The following is a 23,424-nucleotide window of genomic DNA, read 5'->3' as shown; positions in this document are numbered from 1 at the left end:
ATGAATTTTAAACAGCTATATCAGCTCTATCAAAGGCAAAATTTAGAACAATGACATCTTAAATTTTATACTGCAGGCTCATTTATGTCTTCAACTATTAAGCTAAAATGAGGCAAATATTTACAAATTAAAATTTTGTCTTTCAACTAGCATTCCATTTCAATATTTCCACATTTAGGGTATACAGTCAATGTCCCTAACAAACACTACAGTAATCATTAAAAGTTGGAAGCTAGTATTTTTGTACGTAACAGTTCTTAGCTTATTATTTCTTCTCTAACATGTCTAAACCTGTACACAGTGAAAGAACCAACACATAACCTTGATGAAATTGTGCTGCTCCTTATTGTCAGTGATTACTCTGCAGGTATTCATCAACAAAATCACACATTTCATAGTAAAACTAAGACTCCAAAACTTAGTTCTCAAGTCTTGAAGTAATAAGAACAAAAAAATTTTAAAGACATTATTTTCTAAAAACCAAAAAAATTAACTTCATTAACTGCTTATAATTATTAAACAGAAATTGCTCTTTTAATATGAGTAAAAATGATGAAGACCTTCAAAAATATTTTCTAAATATTATATTACTTCCTCTTCCAAATATCATATCTAAAATACACTGTAATCTTGAAGAAGAAAAAAAAAGAATCCTTTCTGAACCACTTCCATGCAAGTTTAAGAGCACCTATAATTTTAATGCATAGACCTTGAGGACATATGATGTTCCCGTGTATTAAAACACATTTGAACTTATTTGGCTTTCATTTGAACCATGTTTCCTGTATAAACATGTAAGTTAATTTCAAATAACTTATAATTAATTTGATGATAATCTTAAGAAAATAAAAGTCATCTAAGTTTTTATAACTACCCACGTGATAAAATTTTAAAGGACTGCTTAATTCTAATTAATAGTAAATTTGTATACTAAACACACCCTCATGCTGGTGCATTTCTGCTACCAAACCAAGATAAAATTATTATTTTAATGAGTAATTTCTGGAATCATATATATCCGCAGAAGGCTATCAGATGAACTAAACTGGTTGTTGTGTGCTTTTCTTCAGATTCAAGTGATAATTAAGAAGGAACTGAAAAAGGAAAAGGCTCTATCTTGATCTTTACCAGTTCTGCCTACAAAGTTACAGTTTGCGGTTTTTCAACAGCTCTATTTAAAAAAAAAAAAAAAAAAGTTTTTTTTTAAATAAAGTGCCCGTTGCTTGTGATGACAAAAATCTGCAAGCTTTCAAAGTCCTTTATGTTCAATTTTTTTTTAAGATTTAAGAAATCTTCAATAGGAATTGACAATCAGAACAATCTTTTACTAATTTCACTGTAATAACAACATAACTTATAGCAAGTAATCATTGAACACCATTCTCGTGTAAGATACCTTCCCAAAATCTACAAGAGATTCAAAGAGGTACTTGTCCTTAAAAGCCTGAAATCCAATAAACAACATAAATCAGGACAATAAAGACCTAGCTCAAGATAGACTATAACTTCCACGAGACAGACACCAAAAGGCTTATTAGTCAGCATTTTTTTTTTTTTTTTTTTGAGACGGAGTCTCGCTCTGTCGCCCAGGCTAGAGTGCAGTGGCACAATCTTGGCTCACTGCAAGCTCTGCCTCGCGGGTTCACGCCATTCTCCTGCCTCAGCCTCCTGAGTAGCTGAGACTACAGGTGCCCGCCACCAAGCTTTTTAAATAAAATTGTACTGTGTTTATTTGAGGTGCTCAACATGATGAAATACATATAGATAGTAAAATGGTTGCTATAGTGAAGCCAATTAACGCATCTATCATCTCACATACTTACCTCTTTGCAACAGGAGCAGCTAAAATCCATGTATTTAACAACAATCCCTAATACAGTACAATTTTATTAACTTTGGTCCTCATATTGTATATTGGATTTCTAGACTTGTTCATTCTATATATCTGCTATTTTGTGTCTTTTGACCTACCTTGCCTCATTTCCTCTACCCCCACCCCACCCATGGTAACCACTGTTTCATTCTCTGTGTATCCGAGCATTTAAAAATATATATTCTACATATAAGTGAGATCATGCAACTTGTTCTTCCTGGGTCTGACGTATTTCATTTAGCATAATGTACTCCAGGCCCATCCATGTTGTAGCACACGGCATTATCTCCCCCGTTGTAAGGCTGAATAATATTCCATTGCATATATGTATACACACCACATTTTCTTTATCCATTCTTCTGCTGAACTACTACAGGACCCAGCAATCCCTCTTCTGGAAAAAAGATAAAATCACCACCTTGTAAAGACATCTACCAGCTTGGCGGCGGCTCACACCTGTAATCCCAGCACTTTGGGAGGCCAAGGCAGGAGGATTACTTGAGGTCAGGAGCTCAAGACCAGCCTCCACAACAGAGTGAGACCCCATCTGTACAAAAAATGTAAAAATTAGCCAGACATGGTGACATACGCCTGTAGTACTGGCTACTCAGAAGACTGAGGCAGGAGGATCCCTGGAGCCCAGTTCAAGGCTGCAGTGAGCTATAATTTTGTCACTTCTTTTTATATTTTTTTTTTATTTCTGAAGCTTCACTTTAACAAATCTTACCTGTTTAATACTGTAATTATACTTCTTTTAAAAGAAAGGAATTTAACAAAAATTATTAAGCCCATAATACCCTACACAATTTCCATTCCTTTTCTTTAAAAGCCATCTCAGTACCTTTATCAGTTTAACAATCCAACAAATATTTACTGAGCACATACTATGAGTCAGACACTGTTTTAGGCTCTGAGTAAACAAAATTAAATGCAACAATCCCCTGCCAAGGCAAGTTACACTGTAGCAGAGAGATTCTTTATCTTCTTCATCAGATGCAACTATTTATACCAAAAGCAATATATTCTTTACTCTTAATTATTCACACAAGATTTTGAATATGAAGTAAAACTCCAGTTAACTTTAGAAAAAGATAACCACCTGACAACCAATTGTCTCTCCCTCTATTATCTCACAACTACCCCCAAGATCTCCCCACTCCTCTACTGTTCCCTAAGCAATGAGTTGAGTTAGGTGCCTTCTTCGTACTTCAGTGCTATATGCACTATACAACCTCTACCACAGCCTTTACTACTCTTACAATTATTGACTTGAAATTGACACTTCCCCTTCAAGAATGCCATCTCAATTGCATTTTATCTGTGCATGACACATAACTGGCACTCAGAAACATTCACTGAAGGAATGAGAGGGCTGAATACTTCCTATGGTGTTTAACCTCTTCTTCTGATGTCTGTGAAGAATATCACAACAATTCTGGTCAAGCCTAGAATCAGTCAGGGATTTTCTAAAACGAGTGGCTTTTTAAAGTTGCTGCAGAAGATTTCACTGCTATTGTTCTAAAGGTAGCACAGCATAATTGTTAAGAGCTCAGGCTCTAGTACCATAGAGACAAGTTCAAATCCTAGTCTTACTCTTAAGTCTGTGTGCTTTGGGCAAGTTGTTGAACTTGCCTCAATTTCCTTATGCTTTGAAAAGAATAACAGTCAGTAAATTTTATAGCTGAAGTGAAGACAAATGGAAGATGTAGGCTCTTGGCACATTTTCTGACATATTATAAATACCAAATAAATAGTTTCTATTACTATTTATGTAGAACATCTAACTGGAAGTCTAATCAGAGAAAATAAATTGAAAAATAAGGTCCTGTAACCATGACATTATAGCTTTAGCTCATTAACTAGGAACTTTAAGCAATAAAAACAAGTCTTTATGAAATTCACTGAATTAATACTCTGACTAAATATACACTTACTAAAGTTGTTAATCACAATTACAAGAGTATCAACACGTATGGTGGAAAAATGGTAAAATGAAACCAGGATTTGGCAGTTACAGATACATTTGACCCTTAGTCAACAGATCTTTCCATTATAAAAACTGCTTCTTTTTAATTGATTTGAGTTTACAAGGTTTTCTTTAAAATTAAAATGTTCCCTTAAAAAATACATAATAAAAAATAAAAATAAAAATAAATGTTTCCCTGAAGGCTATCAGTTGTTCACACCTCACTGTTAATTAATCAGATACATACTTTAAGTAACACCGGTGTACTTAAAAGCAATTGTTAGTTGAAAAGTGGTGAGAAGAGGGGTAATCTTAGTGGAGCAGGCCTATATAATGCTCATTGTGAGAATTTTTACCAGTCACCAGGCAGCATGATAATAATGGCACCTACAAGGTGACAGCAGAGGGGATCCAGGAATTGTAAAAGGCATCAAAGCAATTCCCTTCATACTCCATGGGATTATACTAAGTGCTCTTTAAGGAAACTCAAGTTCTGTTATTCTACTCTTCTCTTATTCAATGTCATAAGAATTAGTACCACAGTCTCCTAAATAAATACTTCTAAAAGGTCAAGTCAGGATCACCTTTTAGCAAGTTCCCCCACAAGGCCAGTGACTGACCTATCACAGAAACGTGAACCAAGACATTACTTTCTATAGATAAAATTAAATTACTACTTGAGATAAATCAAGAGTTTGAAAGTGGGAAAAGTTTTTCAATGTTAAACATTAAGCTTATTTCCAAGGAAGAAGTATTATTTTGGAAATGATTAAAAATCCAAGTGCTCAAATGTGATATTCTCATTGTTATCTAAAGTACCATGGCCATCTGCGTAAAGCACTCTAAACATGTCTATTGCTAGTATTATATGAACATTTTAAAATGTATACTGTACACAGTAAATTATTATCCCCTAACTTGCAAATAAAACATGAAAATTTAGAGAAAAAGAATATATTATCTGAGCCTAAGAAAAATCTGAAAATGAGAGAATATTATCAAAAGCACATCAGGAACATATCACCTTGAAAGTCAAGAAAACAAAGTTATAAGAAAAAACCTGAACAAACTTGCACTGTGGCAACACAGCAGTGACAAAACAACAGTCTTAAAGCATACCACTGTGAAATCTGCAGCAGAGGCCAAGCAGCCTCTCACATTTTACAGTGGAAATCATGAACATCAAAAACCAAGAGGTCACCTTAGATTAAAGCGGCAAAAATAAAGAACATGTAAACAAATGAAAGCACCTAATGAGAAAGTGATAACCAAACCATTAAAATGTAAAATTTGCAACACACCTATGAAAGTAATAATCAACAAATACTGAACAGTGAAATTTGATATGCTTTTTACACTTGCAGGCAGCTATGTGAAGGAGGATGTAATGCCCCAAGCCACATATAAAAGTACATATATTCTCAACTATTTTCTATATAAATCAAGAAGGGCATAACCCAAGGACATGGTTCTGAAGAATCACATTACATTTTGTTCCTGGCTAGCAGTGCAAAAGAAAAAACAGTTTCATTTTATTTTATTTTTTAATAGAGATGGAAGCCTCGCTATGTTGCCCAGCCTGGTCTTGATCTTCTGACCTCAAGGGATTCTCCCACCTCTTCCTCCCAAAATGTTGGGATTACAGGTATCAGCCACCATGCCTGGTCACAGTTTCATTTTCTTCAACAATTTAGCTTATACAGTTTGCATTACTCTAATTTATCCTAGTGCATCTGAATTGAGAGAGACTCAGAGTTCTTAAATGAACACAAAGTTACAGCAAAAACAACTATCATGGTAACCACATTTTACTCAGACTTTTTCCATGTTGGACAATAATGCAATACCTCCTAAACTACTTTATTATCTGTATGATTCATCAAGGTTCTATTTTCCAAATGTTAGAGTTTTGTTGGGTTTTAGTATGTATGAATGGTTATAGATGAGTTTTAAGGTAAATTCACAAACATATATAGCAACTGTTCTTATAAATATTTTGCTATGAGGAGAGGAAAGGAGACATAAGCACTGAATGAAAAGAGTTTGAGGATGGGGTATTCCAAAACAGCCCATTCCAAGACATATATGGACTTCTATTTCTAATGCCCCTGTACTGTCATACCAGCACACATTTAAAATCATTTCTACAAGCAGCTCTCTGTGGATTAATGTAATCAACATTCATTTATTCAATGGCCAAGCATTAAGCTAGGTCCAATTTATTTTTATTTTTTATTTTTTAGAGATAGAGTCTCCCTCTGTCACCTAGACTGGAATGCAGTGACACAATCTCAGCTCACTGCAATCTCTCTCCGCCTCCTGGGTTCAAGTGATTCTCCTGCCTCAGCCTCTCAAGTAGTTGACACTACAGGCTCTTGACACCACACCCCGCTAAATTTTGTATTTTTATTAGAGACAGGGATTCACTATGTTGGCCAGGCTGGTCTCAAACTCCTGACCTCAAATGATCTACCTGCCTCTGCCTCCCAAAGTGCTGGAATTACAGGTGTGAGCCACTGCACCCAGCCCCAGTTTCTTTTATTCATTCTGTAAATATTCATTAAACATGTCAGATGTGTTAAGTTTTTTCTTAAGAATACAAATTAATAAGTTCTGGTTCATGAAGAACTTACCTCAAGCAGGGCAAACATACATTTAGACACATCAGTATTTCTCTAAATGACCATATTAAACATATCTATAATAGTACAATAAGTGCTAAAATACCAAGCAGAAGCAAAATGTTGTAGAGTCTAGTGTAGATAGTATCACTATAGACAAAAAGTTATCAAATGCAAAAAGTAAGTTTAGAGATACCTTTCTTGTGCAGGGCATGGAGGACACTAAGAATTCTTTGGCTTAAGGCTCTAATTTAACAAAAAAGTGAAAGGCAGTTAAACTGTTAACATAAGTTGCAGATAAGAAAAATTGATAATTTGATACTGGGTTGGATAGGCAGATCAAAGTAGAAAGCTGGTAGCAAAGAAGAATTTGTTCCTAAGAGAAACTGTTCTAGGTAAAAAGAAAGGAATAAAGAAAACAAGACGTGCTAAAGATGTTTTAAAACTACTATTAAATAGCCAGAACTATTAGATCAAAGATTCACTAAATATGAAGATGCAAATCCTAAAAATGAAAAGTGACAGGGAGGGAAATGGGATGAGTTAGGCTCTGCAACCACAAAGAAAAAACTCAGTAATTGTTTTAGGTGGAATTATATTGGATTCATTAATTTTAGGGAACACACTGTATTCCCATTTGGAAAAAATGATTTGTACCACATACAGTTTATACTCAAATATTTCCTCGCATGATAAAACCACCTATACACGTGAAGTCACTATGCCATGGGAGGCAACACAGCAGTAGTTAAAATACAGACTCTGGACAGACTACCCTGGGCAAGTTTCATCATTTCTCTGTTCTTCAGTTTCTTCATGTGCCAAATGGAAACAAGCATTTCCTATATCATAAGATTTTTGTGAGGCTTAAATAGTACATGAAAAATATCCAGAATTGTGCGCAGCACAGAATAAGTACAACATATTAGCTGCTGCTGCTGCTCCTCCACCTCCTTTTCCTCCTCCTCCTCATCGTCCTCCTCCTCGTCCTCCTCCTTCTCCTCCTCCTCTTCCTCCTGCTCCTCCTCCTCCTTCTCTTCCTCCTCCTCCTCCCTTTCCTCCTCCTCCTCCTCCTCCTACTACTACTGCTACTATTACTACTTGGAATAAATTATCAATAAAACAAAAAAAGAGAAAGCTAGAGTACCAAGGCCACTTCCCAGAAGAGAAATGCTTAGAGGCATACCCAATCTTTTATTGACGAAAAGTTACTTTTCATTTCCCTGAAGTCTTAAGTCACTTTGGGGAAGGTGGGGACAGTATGGTAACAATGACTTCTGTTAACAGAATTGAGGAGAGGCCATCACTGCTGGCTGTACTTCCCTGCCTGCTAAAAGGAAGACAGACAACAAAAAGAATAAGAACACTAGAAATTATCTTGGAGATCTACCAGGAAGAGCATTAAGATCTAAATTTTGGCACTTCACTTTTGGACAGCTGGAGCAGAAGTTACTGGGAGGTTGTTCTGCCAGGGAAACCTCCATTAAAAAAAAATGCCACAACTAATCTGTCAGACACCAGAAGAACAAATTCTACTAACACACAGGGGACACTATAGGGAAATACTACCAACCCCTCTTATGGCATTTTTTTAGATTTGTAGAGCACTCCATATGAAACTAACAAGCTATTTTCCAGAATGTTCTGAAATGTGTTGTTCTCAAAAAAAAAAAAAATCAATATAATGCCTCTGAAACAAGTCCAAATAGCAGTAGATCAGATAAAGATCACAATCTTACCAGATGAGCTTTATCAAGTTATATTTTAAAAGCTAATGTCATTTCACACTGTTAACTAAAATTTAATTAACAACCTGTCTCTGAAGATACTTATCTAAGCTATTCAGGATAAATGAAAACATTTAGACTTACCTATGAAAAATGAACAAGAGAAGCATGCCAAATACCTTAACATAATGTCACCAATCTTAGTATAAACTAAATTTACTCTAAATACATTTTCTATTTGATCAGTCAACAAAAATTATATATTCTGAGAGTTCTTTAACAAAAGCATTTTAATTGATTTCTCAACATCTATTCATTGCCAATTTAAATAAATCAATCACAATAGTCTTGCCACCAACCCCTTTACCTCTACCCCACCAATGATAATTTCAGGAGCGGTCAGGTGCATGCCAACTTAGGCTACCAGGATCTAAGGAAAGGCTTTCTAGGGGATTTGAAAAAGAAACTTTCTGGCTCTAAATAGAGACATGTAAAGCCAGTGTCTGTCACCCCCAGAGTCATAAACAAAAAAGCAGAATTCCAACTTCCACTGACAGTCTTATAACCACAAGAAATCTAAGCCCTCCAATGACACCATTACTGTGAGTGGCAGAAATGAGAAGCAGAAAGCACCTGGATGTTTGACAACTTCTTGTATGAACTATATCAAGTTTCTCTAGTTTCTCTATTATTTAAACCAATCTTATGTTTGTACTCCAAAGCATCCTAATTTATACATTTTGTTTTCCAAGTCTATTACTATTTAAGAATTTCACCCATGATCATTTAATGTTAGCAAAAAAAAAATTATCGTACCTTAAACAAGCTGATAATGCACATATCAGAGCCTCATTAAAACAAATAGGTACTAACAGTTAAATATGAGGATTCCAATAACTTTTAAAATATTTTTCATATATTTTTCTATTTAAGATTTAGCTGTAAAGTAGAACATTGATAAAATATTACAGAAACATAAATCTCTCAATTTGGCAAAAAAATTTACTTTTATAGCCCTCTTATAGTTATTGATTTTATTATTTATAGTTACTACTTTATCATTTATTTATTATAGTTACTGATTATAGTTATTACTTGTTAGATCCTAAAATATTAGCCATATTCATACTATTTAAGTCATAATAAAAGAAGAAAGGTTACTGCTGCTTACATGGCTGAGTTTAGTTTTTTAAAATATCTTTAGAATTTTCTGCCATTTAGCCATATAGAATGGATTATTTGCAACCTACAAAGAAGCCAACATTATTTACTTTAACCATTTATCATATTTACAACTTTACCAGGCTAGATATAAACTGTTAAAATACAAATGAAGATGCTTCTAAAAAGTAGTGATTTAAATAACAACAGCAAAAAGACAAGGTGTAATATTAAAGCAGGGCAGAAGTAGAAGATACAAACTGGAATAACTAGCTCATGAAAAGTGGAAAAGAGCAAAAAGAGGAAGAAGGGAGTAAACCACTCAAAAGCCTTTATAAGAAGACCACAATCTCTCTGACACATGCATAGATTGGGTGATATATAAGGCAAATTGATCTTTTAACAAGATCACTTTAATACACATTTAAAATTAGAGAATCCATATTTTCCAAGTGAAATTAGCCTGTTGTGTGTGTGTGTGTATATATATCTATGAATACATATAAAAATATATATCTATAAATACATATATATCTATAAATATATATCTATAAATATATATCTATAAATATATCTATAAATATCTATATATATAAATATATATCTATAAATATATATATATCTATAAATATATATATCTATAAATATATATATATCTATAAATATATATATCTATAAATATATAAATATATATCTATAAATATATATATCTATAAATATATAAATATATATCTATAAATATATATATCTATAAATATATATAAATATATATCTATAAATATATAAATATCTATAAATATATATCTATAAATATATCTATATATCTATATAGACTTTTTTTTTTTGAGACAGAGTCTCACTTGGTCACCAAGGCTGGAGTGTGGTGGTGCTATCTCGGCGCACTGCAACCTCCACAACCCCAGTTCAACTGATTCTCGTGCCTCAGCCTCCCCAGTAGCTGGGATCACAGGCATAGGCCACCATGCCTGCATAATTTTTGTATTTTTAGTAGAGATGGGGTTTCACCATATTGGTCAGGCTGGTCTCGAACTCCTGGCCTCAGATGATCTGTCCACCTCGGCCTCCAAAAGTGCTGGGATTATAGGCGTGAGCCACCGTGCCACGCCTTTACAAGCAATATCAGATGAGCGTTACTTCACGCACCTTCGGTAATGTTGTGGTAGATATTTTTTAGATTAACTTATATCATAAACCACTATAGAATAGAATTAAATTGGAGCTGAAAATATAATGTATCCATTTGAGTATCCATTCTACCTAATATATCCATTCTTCAAAGAGAACCCGGTTGGGGCTCAAAATAATGCAAATGGACAAACTTTACTACATACAGGACAATAAAAGATAACTTCATCAACTAGAAAAGGCTCCCTACAACCTAGGATCACTCCTTGCCAATAGACAAACCTGACCACAGCTGCAGTTCAGATAGACCAGGAGTACAGTAGTAGGGCTGGTGAAGCCAACAATATGTGACTTCATACTAAAATTAGCCATGCCCATTTCACCACAACTGGGTTGGGCTTCTCTATTTTAAGGTGTGCAGCTCCAAATTACTTAAGAGTAGGTAATTGCTGGATAGTTTCTGAAGCTAAAATTGTCAGCAGACTTTCCTCCAAGGCTTTAGGATGGCCAATCAGTCTCCACGAAACCCCTATGCTAAATCATCATGCTATCCAGGGTCTAAGCACACAGCAAGTAAAGACATATACTTTAAGTATCTAGAAAGACATACCATGCAAGAACACATTAAAAGAAAATAGGCAAGAAAAGAATTCCTTATTCTTGTCTGCTAACCCTGCCCCCTACCACACATATGCACAATACACAATATGACAAAAGTGGAGGGAAATGATGAAAATCATGACATTAAAGTATTATGCTCTCATCTTTTCAGGAAATTGTACGGAACTGACAGCTGAAACCCTTCCAAGTAATTTCACACTAGTGTTTACCTCCCTGCAAAAGTGCTGTGCTATTGGAGTAAATCCAACAGAAGGGGCTACTCAGTCTGCATTCTGCGTTCTGGAAACATCAGAAGGGAAGTGGTGTAGTTTCCATTGGTACTAGCAGGAGAATGTGCACTAATGTTTAAAAAAAGACACTAAATTTCCACACATAAATGAAAGAAAATGAAAAGACTCGCCCTTTCACCAAAACTAATGATAACTTTACCAACGAATGGTGAAGCTGAGTTGTAAGTTATATGGGCTTAACAACACACCTGAAATTCAAGCTGCACTGATAACATTCATGATTTTTACAATCCCAGGGCAAAGACTTAACACCTATTTTATTACCAGCAACTTGAGACACTCAATGCAGAATACACATTTAGTAGTATTATTTTCCTATTACTATCATGTTCCAGCAGTCCACAATATTAACACTTGCTTTGACAGATTCAATCAATTATTTTAAGAATTAACAGAACAGGCCAGGCACAGTGGCTCACGCCTGTAATCCCAACAATTTGGGAGGGCAAGGTGAGTGGATCACTTGAGCCCAGGAGTTCAAGACCAGCCTGGGCAACGTGGTGAACCCTGTCTCCACAAAAAAATATACAAAAATTAGCTGAGCATGGTGGTGTGCATTGGTAGCTCCAGCTACTCGGGAGGCTGAGGTGGGAGGATCACCTGAACCCGGGAAGGAGAGGTTGTGGTGAGCCCTGATCATGCCACTGCACAGCCTGAGGAACAGAATGAGATCTTGTCCAAAAAAAAGAGACCTTGTCAAATAACAGAACACAGAAGACACATACCTTCATTTTCAGAGGCATGACATTTCACTTTCAACACCAAGTCAAAGGTTCTGTCTGGATTTGCCCTAAAAGAAAAAAGTTTAAATTAATTTCCTATGACAAATAAACATCTCCATGAAACTTGTATTTTCTTAATTCTAAAACTAATCTTGTTTTTGTCTCAATACATTTCATGTGACTGTATTACTACAGTATAGTAGAAATAACAATGAAACTGTTTTCTCAATTGAGCAACTTAAAAGAGCTGAGACTTAGGAATTCTGAAACTTGGGGCAAAGCATTTAAACGCTGAGACTGTTCTCCCGCACCTATGAGGTGCCTTGTCCACTTCACAGAATAACAGTGAGGATTATAAATCAAATAACATATGTGCAAGTACTTCATTAAGTACTAAGTGCTACAAAAATGCAAAGTATTGGTTTTATCTTATTGGATCAAATTTAAAAGCCAGAGTGTCCCTAAGTGTCATTATACCCTGCCAACAGAGTTTGACACAGGTTCTCAGGCTGTCTCCAAAGGACTTGCAATATAAGTGTAAATGATGAATACATGGTTCCACCTGCCAAGTTCTAGATCACCATAAAACATTGATAATGCTCCATGAATGTGATATGTTGCATATACTTTTCTTAAAATGTATTTACTGTACTTATGCATATTTAAAGTAGCAAACTATTCATAGCTCTAAGGCTAGCAACATAAAAAGCCTTCTTTTTCTCCATTATCTTTGGAGAAACCAGCCATCTGCTTCCATGTTAGATTTTCCCACTAGAAACTGTAAGTTTACTTTGCTTAATTCAGAAGTTATTGACTTTTTTACTAACTTGCCATATTTGCAAAATTTCAAAGCAACATTGGTTAAATTTCAAAAAGTGAACTGAAATATACTGAGACACTTTTTCTTCATAACATTGCTGTTTAAATCTCTCGTTCCATCATAAGGTAAAAGATTAAGTCTGTTACCACAACGGCCAATGTGTTAATATCTCAGTTATTCCTGCTAACAAAACCTTAGTGCCTTTGTACATTGGCTGTATTTAATATGTACTTCCTTCAAGAAACGAATGCCAGCTCTGACTTTAAAAAAAAAACATTTCTTTTTTTGGAAGCTTTTCTTATAAGATATGAATCTGGAAATATAGGAAGTGACAAGACATATAAATTAACATGCAAATATACATTTTTTTAGCCTTTCCGCTATTAACTTGTTTCAATGGGAATAATCTGGGCTCAGATGACTTCCTCCCTCTTAAAACAATTAATGTCAAGAAGCATACTATTTTTACTCACTTACCCTGCCCACCATGATGTCAAACACACTGAAGAAAATAATTCTATTACATAATTTCCCTCTTTCCCTAATATTCTTTAGAATTTCTCTTAGGTGTAAAAGTTAAATATTGACTCAGTTTTACTTCTGTGAAATTCAAACGGCCTTTCACAATAATACAAATATACATGGCATTATTTTAAACTTTTTGAGAAGGAGGTAGTAAAGGGTGGGTAAGCGAAGTAAAAAGGAATTCTTTCCAAAGTTAAGTTTCAGAAGAAAAATATAAAACTCATGCCTCTAAGATACCTAGAAACAAAATCACCACCGTTATTAAAATTGCTTTTTACCTAATCTCCTGAGCAAAGTAGTCGTTGATAAATACTTTAGCACACACATAAAAGTACCCTCTAATTGGATACCGTTTTGCAAGAACCATGCATCTACAGTTGCTGCATAAAGAAACACCAGAGACCAATCTAATTTTATAAGCAGAATCATAAGAAAACATCCAAGACAAAAGTAACAAACAGACTTAAGAAAACACCGGTTATATTTAATGCTCAGAGAGCACTCGGAATAATAACCTCTTAACCTCAACGCTGACTCCCTCCCGGACACCACACGCACACAGGCAGCCCCAGGAGAGTCACATCTGACACACTCGGGGGAAGCACGAGAACCCCTCAGCGGCGGTGTCAGGGGCCGCCCGGCCTCCCCTGTCCCCCGAAAGGCGGGCGTCGACAAGGCGCTAGTGGCCTCTCCGGGAGGAGCCGCGCCAACCACGGAGGGCCGGGGACGCAGGGCGGGCAGGCTTTGCGGCCTAGCGCCGTCCCGCCGGCCGGCCAGAGGCTTGGGGGCCGGACCGCACCCCCAGCCCGCCCGGCCAACCTCGGCCGCCCGGGGAGCCGGTTGAGCGCGGAGGCGCGGAGGAGCCGAGCTGGCCTGGGAGGGGCCGCCGAGGGACGCCCGCCCCCGACGCGCCCGGGCCCCCCCACTCACTTGGTCCTGCAGTCCATGGTTACATGTCGGTGTGGGGCTGTCCGTCCGGCCCCCGCGCGCTGGCCTGGAAGCCCGCAGCCCGGCCGCGCGAGGGTCGCGCCGTCCCCGCCCACGCCGGCGGCCACACCGGGAAAGAGGCTGCTCACAGCAGCCTTGGCGGCGGGCCCATGTCGGCTGCGCCCCCGGCACTTCCCCGCCTCCCACCCCACCCACCAGAGCCTTTCTGTGACAGCAGCGGTGGCGTGGCCGCCGCCCCCGTCTCCGCCGGTAGCCGCCACCAAAGCTGAGGCCTCTCAGTTCCTGCGACCGGGGCCGCCCGCTGCGGCTCCTGCACCTTCTTGCAAATCAGGAAGTCGCCGGGAGGGGGAAGGGGCGCGCGGGGACGCGCCCAGCGGCTTCACCTGGGCCGTGCGGCTCGCAAGTCGGAGACTGTGGAGGAGGCGGGGGCCAGGTCCCCGCGCCCGGGCGGCCAGAGGGTGCAGGGGGAGCGCTAGTGCCTGCTGGGATGGCCCACGTACCGCTTTGCCACCGAGCCAGAAAGGCAAGGTGCCCCCTGTGTCCTCAGCATGAACCAAACCGGCTTCCTTTCTGGGTCCAGTCCAGATTCCAGGGCGTCGGGGCTGCAACCCCACAAAGGGCGAAGTACCTGGAAAAGTACCTCGACCTGCAGTGTTTTCCACACACATACACACGGACTTGGGTTCCTTTCATTTCATACTGCAAATTCAGAGCTCAAGTTGATGCCCCTGGCTCTTGCGTCACTCCAGCTGTGGCCTGCTTACAGCTCTCTGAAATCCAGAGCTACCCCCTCCTGATTCAGGAATGTTCAGACATGTGCACCTGCTAAATAGCCCTGTCAAGTAGCCAAATGGTAGTGCCCCACTTGTCTGCGCATGTGGGAGGCAGACATTCCTATACCACAGACTGCAGTAATAACCAAGGACTAACTTTTGAACACATGTACATAGTAGCAGGCCTCATAGTCTGGCAGTTTAGGCGAGTTCAGGGAGGGCACCACTGAATAAACGTGGGAGGGACTGATTTACACAGCCCTAAAGCACATGTGAAGCACGTTATGTGCACTCTCACCCAGTACTTGTCATAGGTGTGTGATAGATACTTTCATCAGCATTTTACAGATGAAGAAACCAGGGAGTAATGGCAAAGCTGGAGTTCACACCAGGTCTATCTGATGCTGATTATTTACTTCTACCTCATATTGCCTGTCTCCCTCCTCTGCTGTCTCATATTTAGGATCTACTGAGAAGACAGGTAGAAAAGTCTTATGATGGACATTCAAATGACTGTGGAAGGCCAGGCTCTTACACAGAGATCTTCTGGGAAAGGCCTTCTCCCAGCTAACACTGCCACCCTTGACACATAGCCACAGTGTTTCTTCCAAAAGGTGGTTACTTCAGACTTTATTCATGCAGAAGTTAAGATGATGAGAGGAAACCAAATGTGGTATGAATGTAGTGAGTCATAAGACATAAAAGTCAGAAAAGGAGTCTTAAGAATTAAAAAACTTAAGAGTCAGAGAACCTGAAGTTGCACTCAGTTATATAACCTTAAACTTTCTTGCCAAAATTGGGTACTACTTGGTCAACAAGATCAGAAATATTGTATAGCCATGGGCCTGTTAGTAAAAAATGAGGACGGGCCATAACTGGGAAAAAAAAAAAAAAAACGTGTTTATCATAAAGTGTTGTCATAGCTTGACTCGGGGTGAGACACTTCAGTTTCTCGGTTCCTACATTTGTAAAATGGGAATTATTACTTGTACATCACATGAGCAGTGTGATGTTCAAGTAAAACAGGTGCTACAAATTTGTATTATCTTTTGAGAAATTATTCTGTGAATTTCAGTTTCACAATTAGGCAAACTATACTACTTAAGTTTTCTTTTCCCAAATAAAGATTTTTCTGCATAAGTGACCATACTCCAAAGCCTTGAAAAAAAAAAATTCGTAAGCTAAAAGCCACTTCTGCCCCAACTGTTACCGAATTTCTCAAACTTCTCCTTTCATTATAATTAATTATTTCCAAAGAAAGGAACCCTACTTGGAGTGACCATATTGAGGACTTTTTAATTTGGTGTGAGGAGATAATAATACAATTGTTTTCCTCATCCATTGTTGGGATTTTATTTTAAATGACAGTCATACCCTTGAACAGTATAAAATTGTTCTTCATTCCATTTATGTTAAGTATATCGAGGGAAATACTACACATTCGCATCCCAAAGCAAATCTTTTTAAGTGAGCTTTTAGGCTGACCATAATGAAGAGATTTATCTGTTCTGTTATTACTGAAATAAAAGGGATAGGAACATAGGTGTACATGATTTACATGCATGAGGTGTTAAAAAATTAGAAAACAAATAGCATACACTTACCTTGGTAATAGCTTTAATGAAATCGATGGTATAACTTTAGTAATACTCATTTCATATAGAACTTCCCATATGACTGATAGAGAAGTGTACAAAGGGCAAACCTTCAAATTAGTCTTAAATCTTCCCAAGATCATATTTCAGCAATGATATTTCCTACTCGACAATTAATATTAACAGTTTTCAGGACCATACCAGTCAAAGAACATAGTCTGTATTGTTGTCAAAGAACATGGTCTTTATTTATTAATTAATTTGTTATTAATTAATTAATTTAGTTAATTTTTTAAATGTTTTGAGACTTAAATGTTGTATGTGGTTTGTAAAGAATATATATTCTGCAGCTTTGGGGTACAGTGTTCTAAATATATGTCCATGATCAAATACGATGATTGTGTTGTTGACATCTTCTATTACTGAATTTGCATCTGCTTGACATAATTCAATTAATGGGAGAGATGAGTTTAAATATCCTAACATGATGGTAGATTTTTCTATTTCAGCCTATAGTTCTTTCAGGTTCTACCTTACACAGTTTGGGGCTGTGTAATAATATACACATCAGTTTATAATTTCTATATCTACCTAATAAATACAACCATTCATCATTATGTTGTTACTTTCTTTACCTCCAATCGTACTTTTGCCTTAGATTCTAAACAGTTTTCTTCTGAATAGTATTTGTCTGATGTTAGGATATCTCTTTTCATCCTTTTACATTCAAACTTTCTAAACCATCATGTTTCAAATTTATCTAAAATTTTTAGTCTTGATTTTTAATCTAGTCTGATCATCTTTAGCTGTTACATCAAACCCCTAGACAATTTGCATGTATTAAAACTGTTGATAAATTTAGGCTGGGCGCAGTGGCTCATGCCTGTCATCCCATCACTTTGGGAGGCTAAGGCGGGTAGATTAGTTGAGGCCAGGAGTTCAAGACCAGCCTGGCCAACTTGGTGAAACCCTGTCTGCTAAAAATACAAAAATTAGCTGGGTGTGGTGGGTGGTGCAAGCCTGTAGTCCCAGATAATAAGGAGGCTGAGGCTTCAGAATCACTTGAACCTGGGAGGCAGAGGTTGCAGTGAGCCAAGATCATGCCACTGCATTGCAGCCTGGTTGACAGAGTGAGACACTGTCTAAAAATAATAAAATAAAAAAAAGAGAGAAAAATGCTGATAAATTTAAATCTATTTCTGCCATCTAATTGTGTACTTCCCGTTTGTTTCTTCTGATCTGTTTTTTTCTTTCACTTTTGCATTCTTTAGGATTACTATTTATGCTTTCATTTCTGCCCCCACCTCTTCTAGTTTGGAAGTTATTTACTCTGTTTCTATTCATTTAGGAGTTATCCTAGAAATTTTAATAGGTACATTTTAACTGATTAAAGCCAGAGTTCACAAGGATATCCACCTTCTCTCAAACAATACAAGAACCTCTAAAACCCCCTCAAAACTAAAATCCCCCCCAAAAATGCATTATGAATGTTGTTTTATACAGTCCATGTTTGTTTAGATTTACTCAGAACTTTACCATTCTTTTGTATTTTCATCTTAGATCTTCTATGTAGGATCACTTTCCTTCTGCCTAAAATTCTTTCCCTTTTTGTTTGAGTTGGAATGTATTTATTTATCCCTCACTCTTGAAAAATATTTCCACTGATGAAGAATTCAAAGTTTACTATTATTTCTTTCTGCATGTTATCAATATCATTACACTGTCTTCTAAGTTCCCTAATAACAATTGGAACTTTGAAAGTAATCTTAAAATGTCATCTGTTTTTTCTCTCTGACTGCATTTATGATGTTTCATTTTTGTCTTTAGTTTTCTATAGTTTCACTGTGAAGTATCTAGGTGTAGATTTTTATTCATCCATCTTTCTTGGTTTCTTTAATTTTCTTGACTCTGGATTGGTGACTTTCATCAGTTCTGGAAAATTCTGGACTCCTTTCTTTCCATTCCTTCTGGGACTCTGATAACACATGTGTTATTCTACCCTCCATGTTTGTCAAACATCTCTTTTATAGTATGTCTCTCTTTATCTGTCTACGCTGTATTCTGGAAAATTTCAAAAATATTCTCCTGTTCACTAATTCTTTCTTCAGCTTTGTCTCATTTTCTGTCAAAGTCACCCATTTAGTTTTTAATTTATATTATTTTTATTTCTAAAGTTCTGTTTGGTTATTTTCCAAATCTGTATTCTCTTAACTCATATTTTCAGCCTCTCTTTAATTTATTAAAAATATTTAATATACATACTTTAAATTCTATTTCTAAAAATTCCAATATCTGAAGCATTTGTGGGTCTGCTTCTACTAACTGATCTTTTTTCTACTTGTTCATACTTATGGTCTCTTGATTTCTTCTATGTATGTGATTTCTTTTTATGTTATATGATCCTTAGAACTTTATATATAGAAATTGAGTGACAGCTGAAATGAAAATGAGTTCTCTGGAGAAGATATTAATTTACCGCTGGTAGATGCTTGGGATCACTAGCAATTCAGAAACATAAACACTAAATTCTCAGCTTGAAATTCTTCAGACCATTCATGTGAGACCTGGTTTGTAGCTATGAATCCTCTGGGAAGCTTTTTTCCCCTTAACTATGCTCCATTGTTTGAGACAATTGTCCTTGAATACCTTTGGGGTGTATCAGCTTTATGAAGAGTATCCTGTTGGATTTCCCACATTAGGAAGGGTCTGAAGCCCCATAAGACCATGATAACAGTTCATGGTCTTCCAGTTCATCCAGCTTAGGAAAAACCCTGAAGATGAAAATGAAAGGTGGCTTTTTTTTTTTTTTTTTTTTTTTTTTTTTGAGATGGAGTCTCGCTCTGTTGCCAGGCTGGAGTGCAGTGGCGTGATCTTGGCTCACTGCAACCTCCACCTCCTGGGTTCAAGCGATTCTCCTGCCTCAGCCTCCCGAGTAGCTGGGACTACAGGCACCTGCCATCACTCCTAGCTAATTTTTGTATTTTTAGTAAAGGCAGGGTTTCACCATGTTGGTCAGGATGGTCTCCATCTCTTGACCTCGTGATCCACCCACCTCGGCCTCCGAAAGTGCTGGGATTACAGAGAGAGGTGGCTCTTGTAGCTACTTTTATTTGTCCCCCATCCTCCACCCCTAAGTATTCTCACTTGATTGCCTGCTCTTCAATGCATTGCAAGCTTTTAAAAATACTTAATTCTGAATTTTTAGTTGATTTTCATGAAAGTTTTGATCAGACTATAATGGATAATTACTTGGTTCTGACTATAGTGTCATGTAAAATGGACTAATTGCAACTTTTTAATCCACCTAATAAGGTCCACTTTCCTCAAACCAGGTCCAAAAAGTCCCCAACTTATATATCCTTATATATTAATGGTGTAGAGAAACCCAACTTCAGGGCTTTTAGTGAGCCAACTGCCCTGATTTCCAGTGTACTATGACAATTAGAAAGGTAACTCCTGGCTTCCCAACCCCAACCACTTATTCATTGAATCCTTGTAGTAATATGCCTTAAACAAAAGTGAAGAGTTACTGATACCCAGGACTACTAAAGTTGACAGCTCCTTTCCCTTCTGAATGTGAAATAATAAACACTATTATAAACTCTAGAATGGTATTTTTAAAAATAATACTATTAATAATGCTTCAGGTTCAGTATAAATTAACTAGACTCATAAGCCTCACTGATGTATATAAAGATTTTGAGTTCCAAACAATTAACTTAGAAATGAATTTTTTGAGGCAAGCATCTCATGAGTTGTAGCTAACATGTATCCAAGTCAGGCATTTCCTAGACTGTAACTCTGCACAACCTCTTATTACTATTCTTAGGTGAAATTTATTAATAGTATTACCACCTTCATTTATTATAGAAGAAAAGTTATAAAGTATTTAACAAACTGAATTTATTGAAGCTCTTAGGAAACTATCTTTAAATTATTTTATCAGGACCTGCCTTTTAATATTGACTGAGATAGTGTTGTTAAGGAAAACATCCTCCTGGCATGTTGTCCTTTTTATACTTAGCAGCAATATCATGAATTTCAATCTGAAGGTAAAATCTCCCTCAACAAGACATGTGAAATACTTTTAAAATAAAGAGAAGATGGAGGTGGGGATTCGGGATCAATATCTTCCCTGAAAGTTTGCCTTTCTGAGTTGTTTCACACCTCATAGCTCATAGAGTTAGCATTCTATGTTGATTTAAAATCCAGTTTAATAAAAATGTTGTCTTCCAGTTTGTGGACAAAAGAACTCAGATAAATTTTGACACCTTTACAACCAAATCTGAACATATCCAAATATTTCTAAAATTCAATGGGTCGATGAAGATATTTGTATATCTTGCTCTTAAACTTTTAGTAAGAAAATACAGTAAAATTCTCAAAAATAATACAGCACAGCAAAACATCTTCTTCTGCCTTTTTCAGGTGATTTGCCAAAAATTGTAAATAAATTTTCTTACCTCTGACCAGTTTCTGCTTGTTCTCCCTTATCTTTGTTCCTCAATCTGCCAGACATTGTAGAACTTAAAACAGTCCTTGGAGTTCAGAACAAAGAATAATTGAAGCAGAGTGTCACCAACAGATGGTAATCAGTGGAGTCAAATTTTCTTCAGAGATTCTTTGAGGATTCTCATTTGGACTTCAAGAAAGAGTGCTGTGTTTGTGTAACCGTGTGGCATTGCATGGGAAATAATTTCCCAACCCCACCTACAAGATACTCCACGTAAATACAGTCTTCCTTGTATGGCAGCTCTGCTCACACCCATTTAACACTCTCAGGAGAATGAGTAATCACATCCAATGAGCAATGTCATTAGAATTTACTGGAAGGAAACATAAATGATCATCTAACATGATGATAATAGTTCAACAAAATCAGCAGCCCCATAAGCAACCCTAATCCTAACGCAAATAGAGAGATTATCAAAACAAATTGCTGTGTGCCAAGTTCTGCTTTCCTAAAATAAGAGAAAATAACTAGCCAAACATTACATGCATTTGTATATGATCAATTCCAGAAGGGGAAAAGTGCAACATTCCAGCAAATAGAACTCAGTCAAATACCAGGTCAAATGGTATAATTCCACAGCAGAAGTTCATATGAAACAGAGACTTGTAACTCCAAAACAGATGACAAACTCTCCCCATCTCTTACTATTGCAAATTATAACAAGATAAAAATGAACAAGGACTGAGAGTTCTTCTGGGCTTCAAAAGTATGGACATCATCTTTCTCTCTGCTGTTGTTTCTGATGTCACAGACCCAAGTCTTAGGCAAGTAAGACTTGCCAAAAAATGGTCTGGTAAGACCATTTTTGCTTGTAATCTTCTCTGGGAAAGAAGGAACAGAAAGAAGTATCTGTGAAACTGATCAAGGTCTTCTTAGTTTGGTGAGAACTTATATGTTTCCTTTGTAAAAAGGATGCAGTCTCACCTGACTTTCTTCATTCACGGTGCATAATTCCAGGAGTTTCTTCCCTTCTTCTCGAGACTGCCAATCAGGACAGCTGGGCTTGGCTGGAATGGGAAGGAGGAATTTGGACTCATGATCCTGTCCATTTGCCTGACTGTATGCAAGTGACTTAATAAAATTACTGCATCAGTGTGTAGTGACTTCTTTCTGCCTGCTGCACCGTTGTTTCCTGGGCCTTCCCTTCACTTCCCTCTTGGACTGAGTTGTGGATCAGGAACATATGACATTAGTATGTATACTGTGCATAGTAATTATACTGTGTTCTCCCTATGGTTACTTAATAAAACTACCAAATAGGTGCTGCTAATTCAGATTCTGTGATGATGTAGGTACAGCCATTGATTACTACACAACCCATTTATATGCCTATCTGATTTTTGACACAAACATGTTGTACTTCCTCTTTAAATAAGCAGGCATTAATTATTACATAATGTATGCAGGAATTCATGAGGATAGGCTTAATATTAGAATTAGTAGGAAGGTTTTAAATCAAGTGGCCTACTATTGAGCTAGAAACAACTCACTCCAGCAAACCAGCTGGCTTAACTACTCCCAGTTTGTGAAAGAAAAAAAAAACTTTAACATTTGAGTCACTGTATCATTTCATGCACAAAGACTTCATGGACATACCAGAAAGACAAGCTTTACCACATTTGCATTTATTCTTTTTTATAGTTGTTGTGATTTTGCCAAGTGCTTTATGACCATTTTTTATTAGCTAGGCCTCTCAATAGTTCTGTGAGGTATAGATTAGTAGGTAAAACAGGTACTATAAATGATGAAGCAGGAAGCTAACTCTACAGGGACATTTTATTCCAAGAACGCCTGTATGGAAGAATGCACTTTCCCATGTCTGCCAGAGGCACCAGGAAATAAAAGTCAGCCTGCATACTACTGAGTCATTTACAAAAGCCATTTTCTTCATAAAGCACATATGCATCTCTCCTCACTCACTCACTCTTGCTTTCTCTCTCTCAAATCAAAAGCGAGCAAAGCTCAAGTGAGTCTATATTTCAATTCAGAAACATTTATTATCATATGTCATCTCCCTTGTTAATATCGTATTTTTTTGAAATCCTCAGTCAAGGTGATACCTTGTTGATATCTTTAAATATGAATTATAAGCCACACTAAACACTTCTGTAATCATACCTTTC

General features: G+C 37.0%; 1 protein-coding gene across 6 annotated transcripts in view; it reads right to left on the bottom strand.

Moving 5' to 3' along the window:
• The window catches only part of DENND1B (DENN domain containing 1B), a 251,401-nt gene extending 236,200 nt beyond the window's left edge, over positions 1–15,201 (bottom strand). For 4 of the 6 annotated variants that reach the window (XM_003823074.4, XM_008976667.5, XM_055110139.2 and 1 more), the window contains exons 1-2: positions 14,403–14,788; positions 12,131–12,195 (exon numbers count right to left, since the gene is read on the bottom strand). In XM_003823074.4, the coding sequence (XP_003823122.3) occupies positions 12,131–12,195; positions 14,403–14,419 (82 nt within the window). In that variant the 5' untranslated portion in view covers positions 14,420–14,788. Of the gene's footprint in view, positions 1–12,130; positions 12,196–13,987; positions 14,048–14,402; positions 14,789–14,920 lie in introns of those variants that run through there. The other 2 variants (XM_063598039.1, XM_063598042.1) reach the window with 2 other exon arrangements.
• Positions 15,202–23,424: the final 8,223 nt, after the last annotated feature.

Source organism: Pan paniscus, chromosome 1 (genome assembly GCF_029289425.2).
Source record: "Pan paniscus chromosome 1, NHGRI_mPanPan1-v2.0_pri, whole genome shotgun sequence".
In the NCBI taxonomy this organism is placed as follows: domain Eukaryota; kingdom Metazoa; phylum Chordata; class Mammalia; order Primates; family Hominidae; genus Pan; species Pan paniscus.
This window is presented reverse-complemented; position numbering and strand designations above follow the sequence as displayed.